Raw genomic sequence first — 17,197 nt, forward strand, 5'->3', positions numbered from 1 at the left:
AAAACTTTTCAAGCATTTCCAAACTACCCATTTTCACCATCAAGAAAACTTTTTCATTTCTTATCCGATTTTGATCATCTAAAGTTTGTTCGGTAGCCAAAAATATTTACTTCAATATTTTTGGAACAGAATTTTTAGTTAAGCCCCTAATTTTTTCAAATCCACCAGAGATCGAATTCAGAGGGGGTTTTTGGTGAATATCTCAGAAACCGACAGCACTTCCTGTCTCCTAGTTCGTTTTCAGATTCTACTCGATCATAAATGACTCTGGGTTTTTATTTCATCAAAATCGGTTGCGAAATGGCAACGTCAAGGCCCCGTGTCACTTTTTAAAACCATGCGGAATGCTTACTTAGGTGTTTTTTAACGTAACTATAGCCTCACCTAAGAAAAAGGGCGAGGGTGGAGTGCGCCTGTTAGGTTTCCCAATCCGGTTACGTTTATGCACACTGTCACGCTTAAAAATCCCGCAATAATATCTTAAATATAGTGTGTTACCGCGAGTGTGGTAATATTACTATCAGCGGTAGCCGGGTGTCTCAATTCCTCCACGACGCGATAAGGCATTATTTAGTCTCGTATCAGCATTACGTACGCTGTAAATAAAGTTGAGAACAATGGCACACTAGCACAACTATTGTGTAAAATTTACACTGACAAGTGAGAAAGGTAAAATTTACTCCAGGTTGGGCAAAAATCTTTCAAAATTGTATAAATCTTAACTTTTATTCAGTAACTTTTACACAATAGTTGTGCTAGTGGAAATTTTACATAAAATGGAGTAAATTACAGATGGTACATATAATCACATTTATTTATAGTGTTGCAAAAGATTGGGTGGCATGCGGTAATACATAGTGCGGCTACCAGCACAGTATAGGCATATAGGCATATACTTAATTATCTAACAAAATGAATTGCTTGTGCTAGTAACAATAATACCCTTCTTCACAAGTTACATAAATAGGTCGGCCTTTCTTCTAGACCACCATTTCCTTATTATCTAGTTAGAACGCGGTTTGTTAAGTATAAAAAATTGGAAAATTTATGGACATGGACTTTCTGTTACTTCATGTACGCAGGACGATAGCTTTTGCATTCGATTGATGTACCATGCCTGTCCAACGATTTAGGTCCGTAGGTCGTTCCACCAAAATACGCGTCGCATGGACCACAATTTCCACATCGAGTTGGTGCTTTTACCAACTGAACAAATTTGCGTGCAGAAAATACTACTTGGACCTAAATTTACAGATTCCAATTACTCATATGTACAATCTTGTTCATTAACGCTTCAAATTAAATTACCATCCACTTATCCCCTTGATTAATGATTAAGAAGTTGCCGATTAAATAAACTTCTTTCGGCGGGGTGTCATAAATCCCAGTTGTGAAATTTTGATTGCCGTCTATACATTGTAATTTCCGGCCTTCTCTCATCGTTAGGACGCATTTCCCAGCGCAGATTTCTGATGACGATGAACTGTTGTGAGCCCCGTAGAAAATAACATGTCGCCAATTTGAGCCTCGTGCAGGCGGAAGTATGCGGAACACCATTTGCTTATCGGTGTTAATGAACTTCTTGATATCCGAACCAATGTCATACTCTTTCAGTGTAGGCGAACCAAAACGAGCAACTACTAGCTTCGTATTGTTCTGATCTATGAGTAAAATAATAGGTCACACAATTACGACTGATAATAAATGATTTAAGCTATTTAATCTTATTTGAGTTTACTTAGAAATGCTACTTTTGGGCTACGATCTGGAACAACTGAGTAGTCATGGGTTGGGATGGTTACAGTCTCCGTCAGAGCTCCTTCTTTTACGAGGTATGCGGTGTATGGCGGCTTATCCTAATAATATGTATGCACACCATGAATAAACCGTAGTAAGGTTAGAAATAGCTCACCCTGTGATAATGGTTTAATATAACTTTGCACCATTGGTGCAGATTAGTTGGGAAAATAGCTGCATAAGTATTATACAATTTTGCATCACTGGTGCAGACGAAGTCGGGAAACCTAAGACACAATTTCGACATGATTTCGAGGTTATGTTGTGTCAGGTTTTACTTTATATAACTTTCGGTTAATCTAAACCACTGGTGCAGAACACATCGATTCCCCCAATTATTTCGCACCATTTTGAGTCACGATTCTCTGATACTAATGGTGCTGCTTAGGCTGGTAATAATGGAGCAGGGACATATTAATTCGCATCAATTGATGCAAAAAACTCGTCAACAGACAGACGGACGGACGGACAAGAGGAATTCAATAGCTCCCGTGCTACGCAGGGTGAGGTAATAACTTGGAGCCAAATCGTCACATCGTTTTTAAATATACCGTTCTATTTTTGTCAATGACGGATATATTTCGTCATCAACGGTAAATAGGTCTCAAACTCATGTACCAAACTGGGGTGGCGTCGTTATTCCAATGTTCACCACTTTAATGTAAAAAATCTTATACATATTCGGTCGGATAATAAAAATCGTCCACTTTTTCAAAATAACGACGTCACGTGTATTTGGTACACACGTTTTTTTGAAATATTTCCCTGTGATGACAAAACATTTCTGTATTTATTACCCAAAAATAGACCAAAATTTATGGTACCCTCGTGTTTGACAATTAGTCTTCAATTACTTATTCTCACTATTAGTTATTTAGAGTGTGTGGTAGTAAGTAATCACAAATTTGTACCGTAAATACTCTTTTTATAGCCTGGGCTAAAATGCAAAATTCAGGGCCACAGAGCCGGCTAAAATTGTGAAATATTGGTCCCGAGACCCGGCTAAAATTTTGGGATATTTGCACCGAGCCCCGACTACATATATTAGGAGATCGGCTATAATTAAAATATGGCTATAAACAGAGTATTTACGGTGCATAAAAATTGAAGGCTAAATTTGATGGCACTAAAATAAGGAATTCGTACCTCTCCCACGCATGATACACCGATCAGACAGCGGTCATTTTTAACACCTAACCCCTCGTCAAATGAGTGTGTAGATATCAAGACTGAATCCTCGCCTAAAAAGGCATCACTCATTGTCGCTGCCGAAACCTGCCGCTCATGACCAACGGTCCCCTTTTTGGTCACAAAGACGACAGAGTGATCGGAATAAGGATGTACATTAAATATGTCCTCGACCTATAAATACTTCATCATTACTCACAATGGAGGTCTCCCAACGTATGCTCACAGATTTGGACCAAATTAGCGTCAATCGATCACAAATATGATAAAAATGAATTTTGCAAATGGAACTATCTGCCAATGCGCAGGTTTTGCAAAAATATTTGCATTTAAAAGGGGGCAAAACGCGCCAAAAGGCTGGCAAATGTTTATTTTCCAAACTTGCGCATTTTTCCCGCTTTGGATGCAAATATCTTTGCAAAACCTGCGCATTGACAGATAGTTCCATTTGCAAAATTCATGCTTATCATATTTGTGATCGATTGACGCTAATTTGGTCCAAATCTGTGAGCATACGTTGGGAGACCTCCATTGTTAGTTAAAACTATAATAATATGCATATGTAAATATGATGAGTAAAACCTTAACGCCGGGAGTTAAATTAGTGAAGGGCTCGTGTTCTCTCCAAGAAACAAGAGCGTCTTCCTCAGTGATTCCGGCATAATCCGACAAGTCTCCGCAGTATAGAACCCTGCCTTTGAATTTATTTGGTCCAGTGTTCAATTGGACAGCACAGTCGACTCCTTCAAGCTAAAAAAATGCAGAAAATGTGCACACTTCGTCCAAGAAATAACAAATACTTATGTACATATGTATTTCCTTAGGTAAGCAAAATTTTTACTCGCAATTTTAATTGCAATGCGGTTTATTAAGGGGTGAAACCCCTTTATAAGATCGTTATGTCCGTCTGTCTGTCTGTCTGTTGGCGCTATAACTTTCGAACGCAATGACATAGAGACTTGAAATTTGGAACATAAACTCATTGCACCAAGGGGACGAAGTGATTAGAATTTGGGGGTCATAGGTCAAAAGGTCACGGCGCCAGGTCATAAGGTCATAATATTTTAAATGACAAATGGGTCGTGTGAGGTGTCAAATTGATAGGGTTTTCAACGCTCTGTCCAATGGGATAGGCCATTTTGACCTGCGACGCTCCCGTGACCGTGGGGACGAGGTCAAAGGTCAAAATGTCGAAAGTTTTGTTTTAGTGGTTTTAGACGTATTTTTGAGCGGGGATTTTAGAAATCACAACCATTTTGACCTGCGGCGCTCCCGTGACCGTGGGGACGAGGTCAAAGGTCAAAAATGTCGAAAGTTTTGTTTTAGTCGTTGTAGACTTATTTTTGGGCCATTTGAAAATAATTGAGATTAAAGGTGAATTAATAATTGGATAGTCAAGACTCGGGAACAATACAAGCAGAAGTTTGATCTTGATCACTACTAAAAAAAATAGTAATAATTATTAAAGTAGTAATTATTGTGTACCCAGAGTTCGAAGTTATAATGATCACATGCAAATACATGCATGACTTTGTTTCACCCCTTGGTTACAGTCGTTTGTAACGGTTTATTTAAATACATTTCCAATATGAATAACGAATTAAATATGAAAAATCATTTTCGATCAAGTACTTACATCGACTCGAAATGCTCCTTTAAGCTTCGTAGTAAAAATTGCATGATGTGTAAAGTTGGGGCTGTAATCCTTCACTATTCCGAATTTGATAATCTCAGTTGGCGAAAAACCCACATTTAAATAGTATCGTCCCCCTAATCCAGCTTGAACCTGACTACGACCCTCGAAATAGTTAACTAACTTGCTTACACTCCCACCATCAAAGTTAGGAATTTCACTCATTTCGAACTTGATGTCTAGAGTGTAGTGTAATTTTATAAAAATTAAAGTCGTAAAATCTGGAAGAAACAGGGCTAAAAAATTCTGACTGTGAATATTAAATGGACAAACTAAACTGGGAAGAAGACTGAAGAAGGAGACTGATGTAAAGTTTCTGGGATGGAAAAGGTATTCTGTACGATAGTCAAATTTCATGGACAATGGAGCATCTTATCTTTTGTAGCCGTACATATTTACTGGTCAAGCTGGACATTTAGCATGGGTAGGGACGGATGTTAAAATCTAATGATGTTTATGATTGAGATTAACTAAGGATGACGCAGAAATAAGTACTCTCACCTTGCTTGTTGCATTTTGGGTTGACAATTGTTTACCATAGATACATATGTGTGTACATATGTACATAGTTAGAGATATCCCTACCTTTGATAATCGGTGATTAACCGTTCGTTAACAGCAGAGTGCGTGCAAATAAATATGTAACGATGCACCTATGTACTATGCATTCGTTTATGTAGCTATGTTTGTAAGTACGTATATGGAAATTGAGATTCAACTTGGTAACTTGTTGAATTGGATTTGTGTCAAATAAATTTGCAGTTACATAAATACACAAATGTCGGGCCAAAATGAAGTGCAATATTAGCTAAAAACACGCCTTGCCTCTTACCAATTGTTTGGAATTCGGGTTTATTAATTTCAGTACTTACAATGGAGGTCTCCCAACGTATGTATGCTCACAGATTTGTACCAAACTAGCGTCAATCGACCACAAATATAATTAGTATGAAATTTACAGGTAGAACTATCTGCCAATGCGCTGACTTTGTGGAGGTATTTGCATCAAAGGCGGGAAAATCGGCAGCATATTTGGAAAATCAAAAATTTTCCAGCGTTAAGGGTGCGCTTGCTTCTCTTTTTACATATACCAATACCTCCGCCAAACCTGTTTATTGGCAGATAGTTCCATTTGCAAATTTCATACTAACTATATTTGTGGTCGATTGATGCTCATTTGGTCCAAATCTGTGAGTGTACGTTGGGAGATCCCCGTTACTAAATAAATACCAATAACACAGGTACATACACGGGTAAATATTCTGGAAATTTCAAGCATTTAGATTGGATTCGTAATCTTGGTTCTGAAGAAATCAAACATTGGGTGTGTCAAAATGACAGAAAACTAGCTCATCAAATTTTAATTAACTTTCCATCATGACTTAAATAATGTACAAATATATAGTCATCATTATTGATTGATTGATTGATTGATTGATTTATTGCATTTAAAAATCCGAAGGACATTCTTAACTTATGAAAAGATGTCATTAAATGTACATATCCTCTGCAAATATGAAATCTACACTATCTACAAAAAGTGCGTATACGGTGGCCCATGCCAAAATTTAAGTCTACTTTTTCTACACTTCAGTCGCTACTAAGCAAATGTAGCAAATGAAATTTCTAGGAAATTTATCGAGGACTTCGAGTATGGTGGTCGTTTTTCAAAATTTCGGGAGCGGGAAAAATAATGATGGGGGAAGAGCGAAATCTGTGAATTTCATCCCAAAAAAGTATTGATACGGTTCATGATTTTTGGTTTCAAAGTTACGTTTTCGAACTTTTTGCACCAATTTCATTTCTTGTATGATTTGGTAACTATCAGGAGTTATTTTGAAAACAAAATATAGTGAAGTAATTTCTTGCATGACAAAGAAAACCGCGAAATTTGGATGAAGAACGTTGTACTGGAAGTAAAGGGAAAATATGATTTCCTACACGAGAAACTTATCCGGATTGGACTAAATTTCTCCACATACTAACGGCTGGAGACTATGAATTCAAAAAGTTGCTCAGAAATTGAAATCATGTCGGTTATTGACCATCAATACACAAATTTCGCATAAAAATGAGACACGTTGTCGGGCTAATCGGCAAATTTTAGCCAATATCCTGATTAGAAAATTTATTTTGGAGTCTGAAATTGCTGCTTAGACCAGAGGACAACTTTTAGTTTCCATTTCAGACAATGTATTTCGAAATTCTCCGAAATTGAAAGGTTGCAGAGGTGTGTAGCAATTTGGAAGTCTACACTGCCAAGCGAAATAAATTGTACGGTGACGGTCTCCAGATTCAAATGACCACAACTCCACGAGTTGTCGGGTTATAATATTCAACTTTATTTTATTTTGTACATAATGTAATAGTAATTAATTGTCAACCACGTTTTGTTCAAAAAACTCAATGAAGTTTCAAAGAATTGGGGTTATATAAAAAAAGTCAAAAAAATTAAGTGCGAAATAAATTGTACCCCACTATAAAAATTACAAATAAAGAATAGAAACTCATAATTTTGTATTGAATGTAACTCTAAATAACGTGTGGGATGTCGCAAACTTGAAATCCATGCATTACCACGAGTTTGCATGGATTAAACCAACTTTTGACGTGATGTTTTGATCCGCTTCAAATATTCTATTTTTAGGATGTTTCCCGTTCGAAACAGTCAATATTCGGACTTGTCCTTCTATCTGGCCCTACAATTGTTCGAATAGGTAAGTGTTTTAAATAAACCTAAACCTGTATTTTAAATAAACCCTCCAAACGAATGTAAATAAGTAGCGTCGGAGCGATTCCAGTTTCCTTTAACGTTTCTCCGTATATGACCTCGTCCTAACGGTCATGAGGTCAAAAATCTTAACGTCCTTGAAATCTCAGTCAAATTTCCTACAAAATGACACCCCATATGACGATTATGACCTTTCTTGACCTTTGATCTCGTCCTCAAGCTCACAAGGTCAAAAATTGTGACGCCATTGAATTCGTGATGAAATGTCCTTTAAAATGACACCCCATATGAAAATTAAAGTCAAACTTAATTTTGACCACACCTCCTGGCGCCGTGGGGTGTGGTCCGATTGACCCCACTTTCGAACTCGACCGAGAACTAAAAATCAGAAGCACAATGGCGAAAACGGGGTTTGATTATGTTGACTCGTTCTTGAGATATCCTGCTTACCCAGGAAGAACCGAAATCGTATAAACTATGGGTTTTCTATGGGATGCCTGTAAATAGGCTGGGAATTTTTTTAGTGGGTTAACGGCAAGATAAAACCTCAACATAATTACGGGTATCCGCGTGATGGGATTTAGGAGACATTTAACTACAATAAACCAATACGATTTCCCTATAATTTTATAAGTCACATATTACACCCTTATTATTTTCGGGAAAACCAGTCGGTTTTACCGAACAATCGAAAAACTCAATAATACTGTTGGGTATACCCATGCTTGGTTGGCTTTGCTAATAAATTCTGTGGGTTTTGCCCGGGTTGTCCCAGCGTATTTTTTGATCGGGTTATTAGTTGGAAACCCTTTTATATCCCCGAGTTTCAATCGAGAACACTTATCAGCCTCATTTATCTTCTTCCATCTCTCGCACCAACAGCATCATATTTTGTTTCCTTCAAAATTTAAATTAAATATTAAATCTTGTCCATAATTTTAAATGTTTTTGTTGTACAATTCGCTGGTGAAAAATGTTGAAAAACGATTGTTACAACTTGTTCCTTCTTGTTGGATAAGCCAGTATAAAAAAAACTTGCAAGTGGCCATCGGGGCCTTTGTAAAAATATAATCAGTTTAATTAAACAAAAGGACCTCTGGACAGAACATCAAATAACCGACATGTGGTAAGTATATTTGCATGTTCATTTTTTACATTTCCAAAATTTGACGCATTTATGCATTAATAATATTTTAATGTAATTATTATTGTTTATATTGCAGACACACATTCATAAAGCCTGAAATTTGATTCTAATCCCTCAATGGACAACCCGTCGATTTCCCCTGCGTTAAACCCTTCTCAGGTTGCATATATCTCAACACAATTTATTTTTAGCTAATGTAAGTTGTAATAATTTATCATATATAAATAATTTTGTAATTGTTTTTGAAATCAAATAAAATACGAACAGAAATATGGAGTACGAGTTACTGCGAAAAACAGGCATCTTATTGGAATAAAAGCTCTGGGAAAAGCATGGGAAATCCCAGTAAATGCAGAGAGACAGCCCCACCGTAATATGGTCATAAAATGGTTGGGAAATATCTGGGTTCAAATTTAGTAAAACGTATGGGAAACGCTTGGGGTAAACACTGGAAAAAACTCGGGGTGGGGCGGCCAAAACCATGTATGTTTTACCGAAATTAACCCATAGATAAAATTGAAATATCCCATCATCTGTTCTTCCTGGGTACAGACGGACGGACAGACAGACGGAAAGACGGACAGACGGACGGACGTACAAGACGATGGCAATAAGTAGCTGACGCTACTTCATAAATCCCAAAATTATTAAGTTGTACATAAGGTTGCTTGCTTACTTACTCGGTTCGGAAATTTACACGGTTACGAAGAAATTCCATGTTTACGTTCCCTGCATAATGTGGGAAAGAAAAGTAGCGTGATTTGTCAGTGGAAGGAAAAGAGTGACATAGATATGGAGTAGCGTTCAATAGCTCAGTGGTTAAGGCGTTCGCCCGGTATGCGAAAGGTTCAGGGTTCGATTCCCTGATTGACTCTCCTCTATATTTTTGCACATTCTACGGACTTCCAGCTGACAAATAATGCCTACAATAATATTTAGTGTACGACTCTTCAATACAAAAAAGATTGACAATGCACTTTAATTCACCAACCTCTTCAGCACTCCTTTGTCGCAAAAGATCTGACCATTGACATCTTCACTTGACACACTTTCCCTTCCAATAATAAAATTTGAGTTAGAAATAAATATATTGATATGTGTGAACACTCTTAAAAATTGTACGACCAGTTTGAAAGTATGGAATTTCTGAATTAACCGAACTTTATATACTAAATCCAAACTATGTAACCTTTCCACTTCTTTTCCGGACTGTGCAGTGTGACCGATTTGAAGGGGTGGGTAGTGGTTCTATCCTATCCTGTTCATGTTAATTATTTATAACATGGGACATCTTGGCCACACCAGGGGGAGTTACGTTCAAAATTCTCCGAAAATTTAGCACATTCTTTATGCACGCCCCTTATCAAGTTCACCTTGCTCTGAATTAAGTATGTAGTTTCGTTAATATCGAATTCTGACTCTATTTAAATTCCACAAAGGTAACATTATTTTTAAGAGGGTGACACAAATTTCTGGTCCATTTACTGGTACACTCTTAGCAAAATTGTATTAAATCATTACCGACCAGAGTGCATATGTAACATATAACTTTACGGTAATAAATAAGGGAACGTCTATAACTTGTGTCCCGCGAATGAGGGGGGGTTCAGGGCTCCAATGATATTCATCGCGCCTATGTATCTGACACATGTTAAGGGGGAGAAAGAGTGGGGTGGGGGGGGGGGTGGGGTTCTAGAAAATCTAGAGTTTTGCATTACATAATTTTTGGACGGCACCTGATTATCGTATACATAGTAATGCAATATGCCGCTATGGTAATAAAAATATTTGTGACCACATTTTTAAGAGTACGTGGTACACCCATACATGAATATATTGTCTGACCATTAAATGAAAATAGTTATATGTGCATGCAAAGGCAGGTTAACAAAGTTTACACTAGAAATATGTAAATGTGTATAAAAACAGGTCCCCATTTATTTTTACACTTTACTTTTTTGGTTGTCTTTATTTTACTACGAGTTGTCTGACAACCCCATAAAAATTGATTGGGAAATAAACTTTACGCTACCGGTTTCCCCGTCGCGAATTGGACCCAATTTCATTTATTTATGTAAATATGTATGCAGGTATGTATCTGTGATCAAGTAACATTATTTGTATGTCAAATGTGTACGTACTAAATTGATTTCAACAACTCCGGAATCCCACTAGTTTCACATTGTATACATTATTTATTCATGAATGAACAAACATATTTTTTTAAATATGTTTGCATGCATCACGCAAATTTGTGTGAGGTTCTGCTGAAAAAAATTTATTTGATTCGATGCCATTCGATTAACTGTGTGCTTACCTAAATCACTTTCACAATAACGAGCAGATTCGGTTAAATTGTTAAATGGACTCTTATGTAAACCACCACTCGAAGCGTGCTTGTCACATATAATGTGTATACTCAAAACACAAATTTGTCAAAGCAACACCGCCGGTGTCAATATATGACTTAACCGCTTTGGTTACAATGTTGAATCAGGGTTATGATGATTTTGTGACCGGTAGTGATAATGTTATAACCGGACGGAAGAATTTCATTACTGCTTGGAATTAGAATTGTAACCAAGGCGGTTAAGTCATATATTGACAACGGCGGTGTTGATTTGACCAATTTGTGTTTTGCGTGTAGGGACTCACCCGTAACTATTTACTTCTCAACGTTTTAACGGATTTATTTAGCTTGCAGGTAAAAAAGTGAGAATTTCGCAATTCAATTGTGAGATTCTATTTGTGCAAAATCGTATCAAAAACATGGATCCATTCTGGCAGCTTATTCCATATTAATGGTTCAAAGTTATATCCAAATCATTACTACTGAGTGAGCTAAATACTTCTAACTTTACAACGCTAAATTCTGTGGGTACATATTTGTTTCTAAATCGAAGCGATATAATTTTCACATTCCGTCACTAAATTCGGAAATCTGGATAATATTTTTCCTTTAAAACGTGCAATCGTGCTTGGTAATGCCTGACATAAATGATTCTTCTCAACTTCAAGATGCCCCATGGGAGGAGGTAGTAGCCGCATTATATCTTCGTCATTCTGCCACACCTCATCGTGCACCCCGGAAAAAATTGACAACATTTGTAACGACTCGCAAGGCTTGGTCTCTGACGGGAATAGGGCTTCAATCATGAACAAGGTGGCGTCCAGATCGTAACATTTTTCGCTTGATTGATAGCATTGAACTCCATCGAAGAGAAGTCTGCAAGATGTCAACGATTTAAAATTTCATAAAATACACATGAAAAAACTCGCAACGGAACCGTTTTTCAAAGCTACACCGGGATTTATATCAAAAAATCGAGCCAAACATTAGGAAGCACATGGCCCGGCGACTGGCTCCTTCGAAGAAAATATCGGCGGCAAAGCTCAATGTTTGAACATTTTTTTAAGATTTTTCCTCCTCAAGGTGAAAAACAGGGACATATTTATGTAGGAACTTTGATCCGTAAACGGGCCATCCAACGCAAACTAAGTTATTAAGGGGTGAAAGCCCTTTATAAGATCGTTATGTCCGTCTGTCCGTCTGTCTGTCTGTCTGTCTGTCCGTTGGTCCAATAACTTTTGAACGGAAAGACATAGAGACTGGAAATTTTGAACGTAAACTCCTAACGTGGTGGGACAGGACGAGTTCGAAGATGGATACTGTGTCATCGTCACCTGTGACGATGACGTCGTCACAGTGACGAAAAAGTGACACGTGTCAGTTGTGGCATGTGACATCATTTTTAACTATCTTTGATTGAGGAGTTCAATGGTGACCTCCATTTTGACCTCACGTGTCACGAAATGTCACTTAGAGGTCATTTAAATGTCAACAACAGTTCAATTTGATAAACATGTTGAAGAAACGTCAGACATGTCAATTTTAACAGATCTTGAACGGGCAAACACAATATTGTGTTCAGTTTGACGTATGATAAATACACTACTTTCACCTCTTGGTTACATGCGTTGTAACGGTTTATTTTTTTCATTTTTGCATCATAATTTTTGGCTCAATTTTTTTTCTAAATAACTCGCTCAACAATCCCGGTGTTGCTTGTCAGCAATGTGTTCCGCTGTCAATTCGATTTGTAATTTTACTCTTCTAGTGATGGAAATTGGATCGCGGGGTCATCGTCCTGCACTTGGGGGGTAAAATATCGGTAGCAAATGTGCGGTGGCCAAGGCATCTGGACCAGCTTTATTTTTCTTAATCGAGGCATCTTTGGAAAGGCAATTGTTACCTTGGGACTGTCCATGTGTGCTGTGGGGAAATCATTTTTGAGCCTGTCGTTAACGATTAATGCCTACGTGGTAGTGAGGACAGATTTTTCGCGCGAAAAGACATTCTTTTCTTTTTATCAAATTACTGCTACAATGGAATTTCCTCAATTTCACTATAAAGTGTACCAAATGAGAGTGTTTATTCAAGTCAGTTTGAAGACGACATTTAAGTTTCTGTTTCCCCGTCTTGCTAAAATTTTTGCACAAAAATTAGTCCTGACTACAGTGGTCTTGCTCTAAAGAATGGATGTCAACAAGCAGATCGGGGTGGGGTCCATCCATCCCCCATGTGTAAATAAGTGGCTCTATTGACCACTGTTCAGTGGTGGTAACATGGTACCTGAAGCAGAACTCTCTTTTAAGATGCAGAATTTTATACATACAACACATGCCTCGTGTATGTGTTGTATGGGATTCTTGTTATACGGCGCATGGATGAAACAAAGATCGGAAAAATCTTCTTTCATAATGCACCTTATGGCAACTTTAGAACGGAATCGAATTTCGACATGCGGTTTTCGCCAACGTGTTTCTAATTTTTGAAGTACGCCCGAGTTAGAAGGTGGGCGTTGTAGATCATAAGGTCATGGCGCCACTGTGATGTGATGAACGGTCAAAAGTGTCGAATTTTTCGTTTCCACACTTTTAGACGTAGTTTTGGGCGGGGATTTCAGAAATCGTCATCATTTCGTCGTGCGAGGACCCCATGACCGTGTAGACGGCGCCAAAGTCGATAATTGTCGAATTTTTTGTTGCCACCGCTTTCGACGCATTTTTGGGCGGGGATTTCAAAAACATACACGAGGCATGTGTTAAAATAGAATAAAATTCTGCATCTTAAAAGAGAGTTCTGCTTCAGGTACCATGTTACCACCACTGAACAGTGGTCAATAGAGCCACTTATTTACACATGGGGGATGGATGGACCCCACCCCGATCTGCTTGTTGACATCCATTCTTTAGAGCAAGACCACTGTAGTAAAAGCCGTCCGTAAATTACATATGTGGCGCGAAATGATGGGATGCGGGGCTTAGGCTTCATCGATACCGCGAATACGTGACACCTGTATGCTAAAGGGGAAGAGGAGGTCTAGAAATTCGCGACTTTTGCATGACATAATTGATGGACGTCCCCCTCGGTTCAACCCGATGCAAATCCTTTTACGATAAAATCTGAGTACATACCAGTCAATTCAGTAATTTCCAATTCCTCCAGAGTTAGAGAGCAATGGTTTAGTAAAACCTGGAAGAAAAATACATCCCGAAATGTAGGGTATTCAATGCCCACCAAAACCAGGAACAAGATTTTCGTGATAGGAATTTGTATCCAGTGAGGTTGCATCAGGAGCGGGTATTGCGCCACGATTTTTTTTGTCACCCATTCCGATCGGACGACGAGGTAGATAGATTCAAGCGATGGTGGTGCGTCTAAATACATTAAAAATGTTTTAATTTACATTTCCCGTTTTATACATACGTTTCGTGTCAAAGTGTGGTTTAAATTTCGCGCTACAATGGAAAATTTGGCAGACGGAAAATCCCCCAATTCAAGATTTGCCAAAATTCATAAAGTTTTGACTTTCATAGACAAAAATTTCCGTAGCTAATGGAAATTTACGAATTTGTCTGATTGAAAAGTTTCCCTTTGTATTGTGACATTCATACGACCTTGCATATAAAATTATTACTTTCAAGCATGCTTAAAATGGCTTCCAAAACAGGGCAAATGTGATTGTTTAGGCTTAACACGGTCAACCTTGGGAACGCCCTTAGCATTGTTTCGGACTCGCTAACTTCTTGTTCCGGTGTGAGTTCATAGCTGGACTCAGGCCCGGGATAAGTTTGGCTGGGCACTTCAACAAAAGGACAAGGCCCGTTGACCCACAACGTGAGCTCCTTGACGTTCAGAAATTGTAGGCTCCCGTCAAATACGGTGTGGATTGAATAGTCTGTAATATGTAAGAAATTACCAGTACTTACATATGTATGTATTCAGGCAGTTATTAGATTCTAAATATATTCTTTATTAGAGTTAGTTAAGAAGGACTCCAAGTAAATGAGCCGGGAGCCTATGTCAGGCTCCGGTTTTTCTGGGTTTTGGGGGGTATGATACCGATACCCCGGGTATCGAATGTTGGGAAAAGTCTTAATGTTTAACAGGATTTTTGCGTTTTTTTGGAGCAGATTGAAGATTTTTAAACTAGAACTAATATGGGTGAAAATTAAATTTTTTGAATTAGCATAGAATTTCGAGAATTTCTTGAATTTTCAAATTGCATTATATTTATATTTCTGATTTAATTTCTGGTTTTCTATGTTGCAAAAAATAAACTTTTGACTTGTTAAAAAGTCAATGAACATGCTGTGCTAAACTATAATATTGAATTTTGTAGTTTTACTTTAATGTGTAATTTTAGGAATTATGCATCAACCAGCCCCATATTCTACAAAGACCCACAAGAATCTCAGAAGCCCCGGAAAAACGCCAGAACTCACCATTCGCAAACCAACTTTTTGAAAATGCCACGGAGGCCTTGAGAATTTCCAAATCGGGCACAAGTTTTGAAATCTTTGCAGCCTTTACTTTTGACAAACAGCGCCCTGACGCGTCAACATTTGATATGCATGGCCCCACAGCTGGCCAGAGGGCAGGCGGCAGTAGGGCCACAACGGTCGGCCCAGCACCTGTATCCAATAGATATGTAGATGATTAACACCAAATTACTCAAGCCCACATTTAAGTGTTATCAGACCCCGTTCAAGGAAATGTGGCGCCCTAGGCATAAATATAATGGGGCCTAAACGCTAATTTGGCGCCCAAAATTTTTCACCATTCTTATTATACATGTTATCCCTACACAAATTTGCCTTTTCCATTTAATTGCATTTGCACAAATCACTACGTTTGCAAAAAATGTCATTGAATATTTGATACAAAAACATAGAATACTTTTTACCAATTTGTACTTGTTGTTTTGCATGATAAGTTATAAAACTCCACAAGCTTCTTTTTATCTATGTAGTGCACACTCTAAAGAATTTTTTGATGATATTGTTACCGGCGGAGGTACTATGCAACTCTACCGCGTGGATAATAATTTATCACTAAAGGGTAGCATATAAATATACAGAAGCTAAATCCTGCTCAGCCCCCAATGTCTATGCTGACGTAATAAAAATATCACCAATACCTGAGGCAATTTCTTACCCTCAGAAGACAATTTCTTACTATAGTGTTACCACACGGTAGAGTTGCATAGTACCACCGCCCTTAACAATTATGTCAAAAAATTATTGAGAGAGTATTGCCTTGCCCGCCCATGCCTCAAACGGGGCCTGGTGGTCATCCAATTACCATTATCTAGCCTAGACGAGAGCCAGGAATCCAAAAAGAAATATCTGCCGTCTTCGTCTCGCTGATGAATATATTTCCTCGCCTCGCACGCCCACTCGGCGCAAACGAAGGACAAATTAATCATTTCGTGCTTATCCCACCCATTCAAACGAGGAGGAAATGTTTCGTCTATTATTATTTCAAACAGTCTGGAAACAATCTAGACGAAGATATCACAAGTAAAGTGTCCCATTCTACTCGAACAATTTTTGAGAATTTGGTGTCCCAAGCCAGGAAAGGATACATAAAACAAAACGGGTTTCGAAGTACTTTAGAAGAATCAATATATTACATCTGTCTGCTTCCTACACTCAAAACAAAAATTGGTCAAATCAACACCGCCGGTGTCAATATATGACTTAACCGCCTTGGTTACAATTGTGATTCCGAGTTGTAGTGAAATTTTTCCGTTCGGTTATAACATTATCACCACCGCTATCAAAATCATCCTAACTCGGATTCAGCATTGTAACCAACGCGGTTAAGTAATGTATTGACACCGGTGGTGTGGATTTCACAAATTTTTGTTTTTAGCGTAAGAGCAGATTTAGGGTTGAAAATTTCACTGTGAATAAAGTGCTTGTGTATTAAGATATTTCGAAAGCCGTGTTGGTTCATCTTTCCTCAGCTTGTGAGAAAAAAATTCTTAAAAATCGTTCCAGGAGAGGAGAACACTCTCTGTATTTATTACAGGATTAAATATCTATATAGTTAAAGATATATGTATGTATATGTAGAAAATCAGCGAATTTACCACGAAGTTTTTCAACGGATGCTGTTCCCCCATAGTCACAAGCCTTTTTGTCTCGTCTGCCATCTATTAGTCAAATACAATGTAAATATGCCCCTCTCTAATTAACAATTAGTGTATGTAACAATAAACTAAAGTACTTTATCATTACGTAGAACTATTTATGTGAGTTTCTTCTCGAAATATCTATTTCCTTGGTAAAT

The 17,197-nt window shown here is 37.9% G+C and overlaps 2 protein-coding genes across 2 annotated transcripts; both read right to left on the minus strand.

The window, feature by feature from the left end:
- Positions 1–777: 777 nt before the first annotated feature.
- Positions 778–4,968, minus strand: LOC118433431. Its single transcript, XM_035845359.1, has 6 exons — positions 4,622–4,968; positions 3,568–3,735; positions 2,944–3,159; positions 1,739–1,856; positions 1,309–1,661; positions 778–1,242 (listed from the first exon to the last, which is right to left on the minus strand). Exons 1-6 carry the CDS (start codon positions 4,841–4,843, stop codon positions 1,066–1,068), a joined length of 1,254 nt encoding a protein of 417 aa, XP_035701252.1. The 5' UTR covers positions 4,844–4,968; the 3' UTR covers positions 778–1,065.
- Positions 4,969–11,172: 6,204 nt separating this feature from the next.
- Positions 11,173–17,197, minus strand: LOC118433417. The gene is made up of 8 exons (XM_035845340.1): positions 17,135–17,197; positions 16,998–17,060; positions 16,205–16,403; positions 15,286–15,534; positions 14,538–14,798; positions 14,035–14,277; positions 12,667–12,829; positions 11,173–11,782 (listed from the first exon to the last, which is right to left on the minus strand). The coding sequence occupies exons 2-8, from the start codon at positions 17,058–17,060 to the stop codon at positions 11,449–11,451; spliced, it is 1,512 nt and encodes a 503-aa protein (XP_035701233.1). The 5' UTR covers positions 17,135–17,197; the 3' UTR covers positions 11,173–11,448.

This window comes from Folsomia candida, unplaced genomic scaffold, assembly GCF_002217175.1.
Source record: "Folsomia candida strain VU population unplaced genomic scaffold, ASM221717v1 Fcan01_Sc051, whole genome shotgun sequence".
Classification (NCBI taxonomy): Eukaryota; Metazoa; Arthropoda; class Collembola; order Entomobryomorpha; family Isotomidae; genus Folsomia; species Folsomia candida.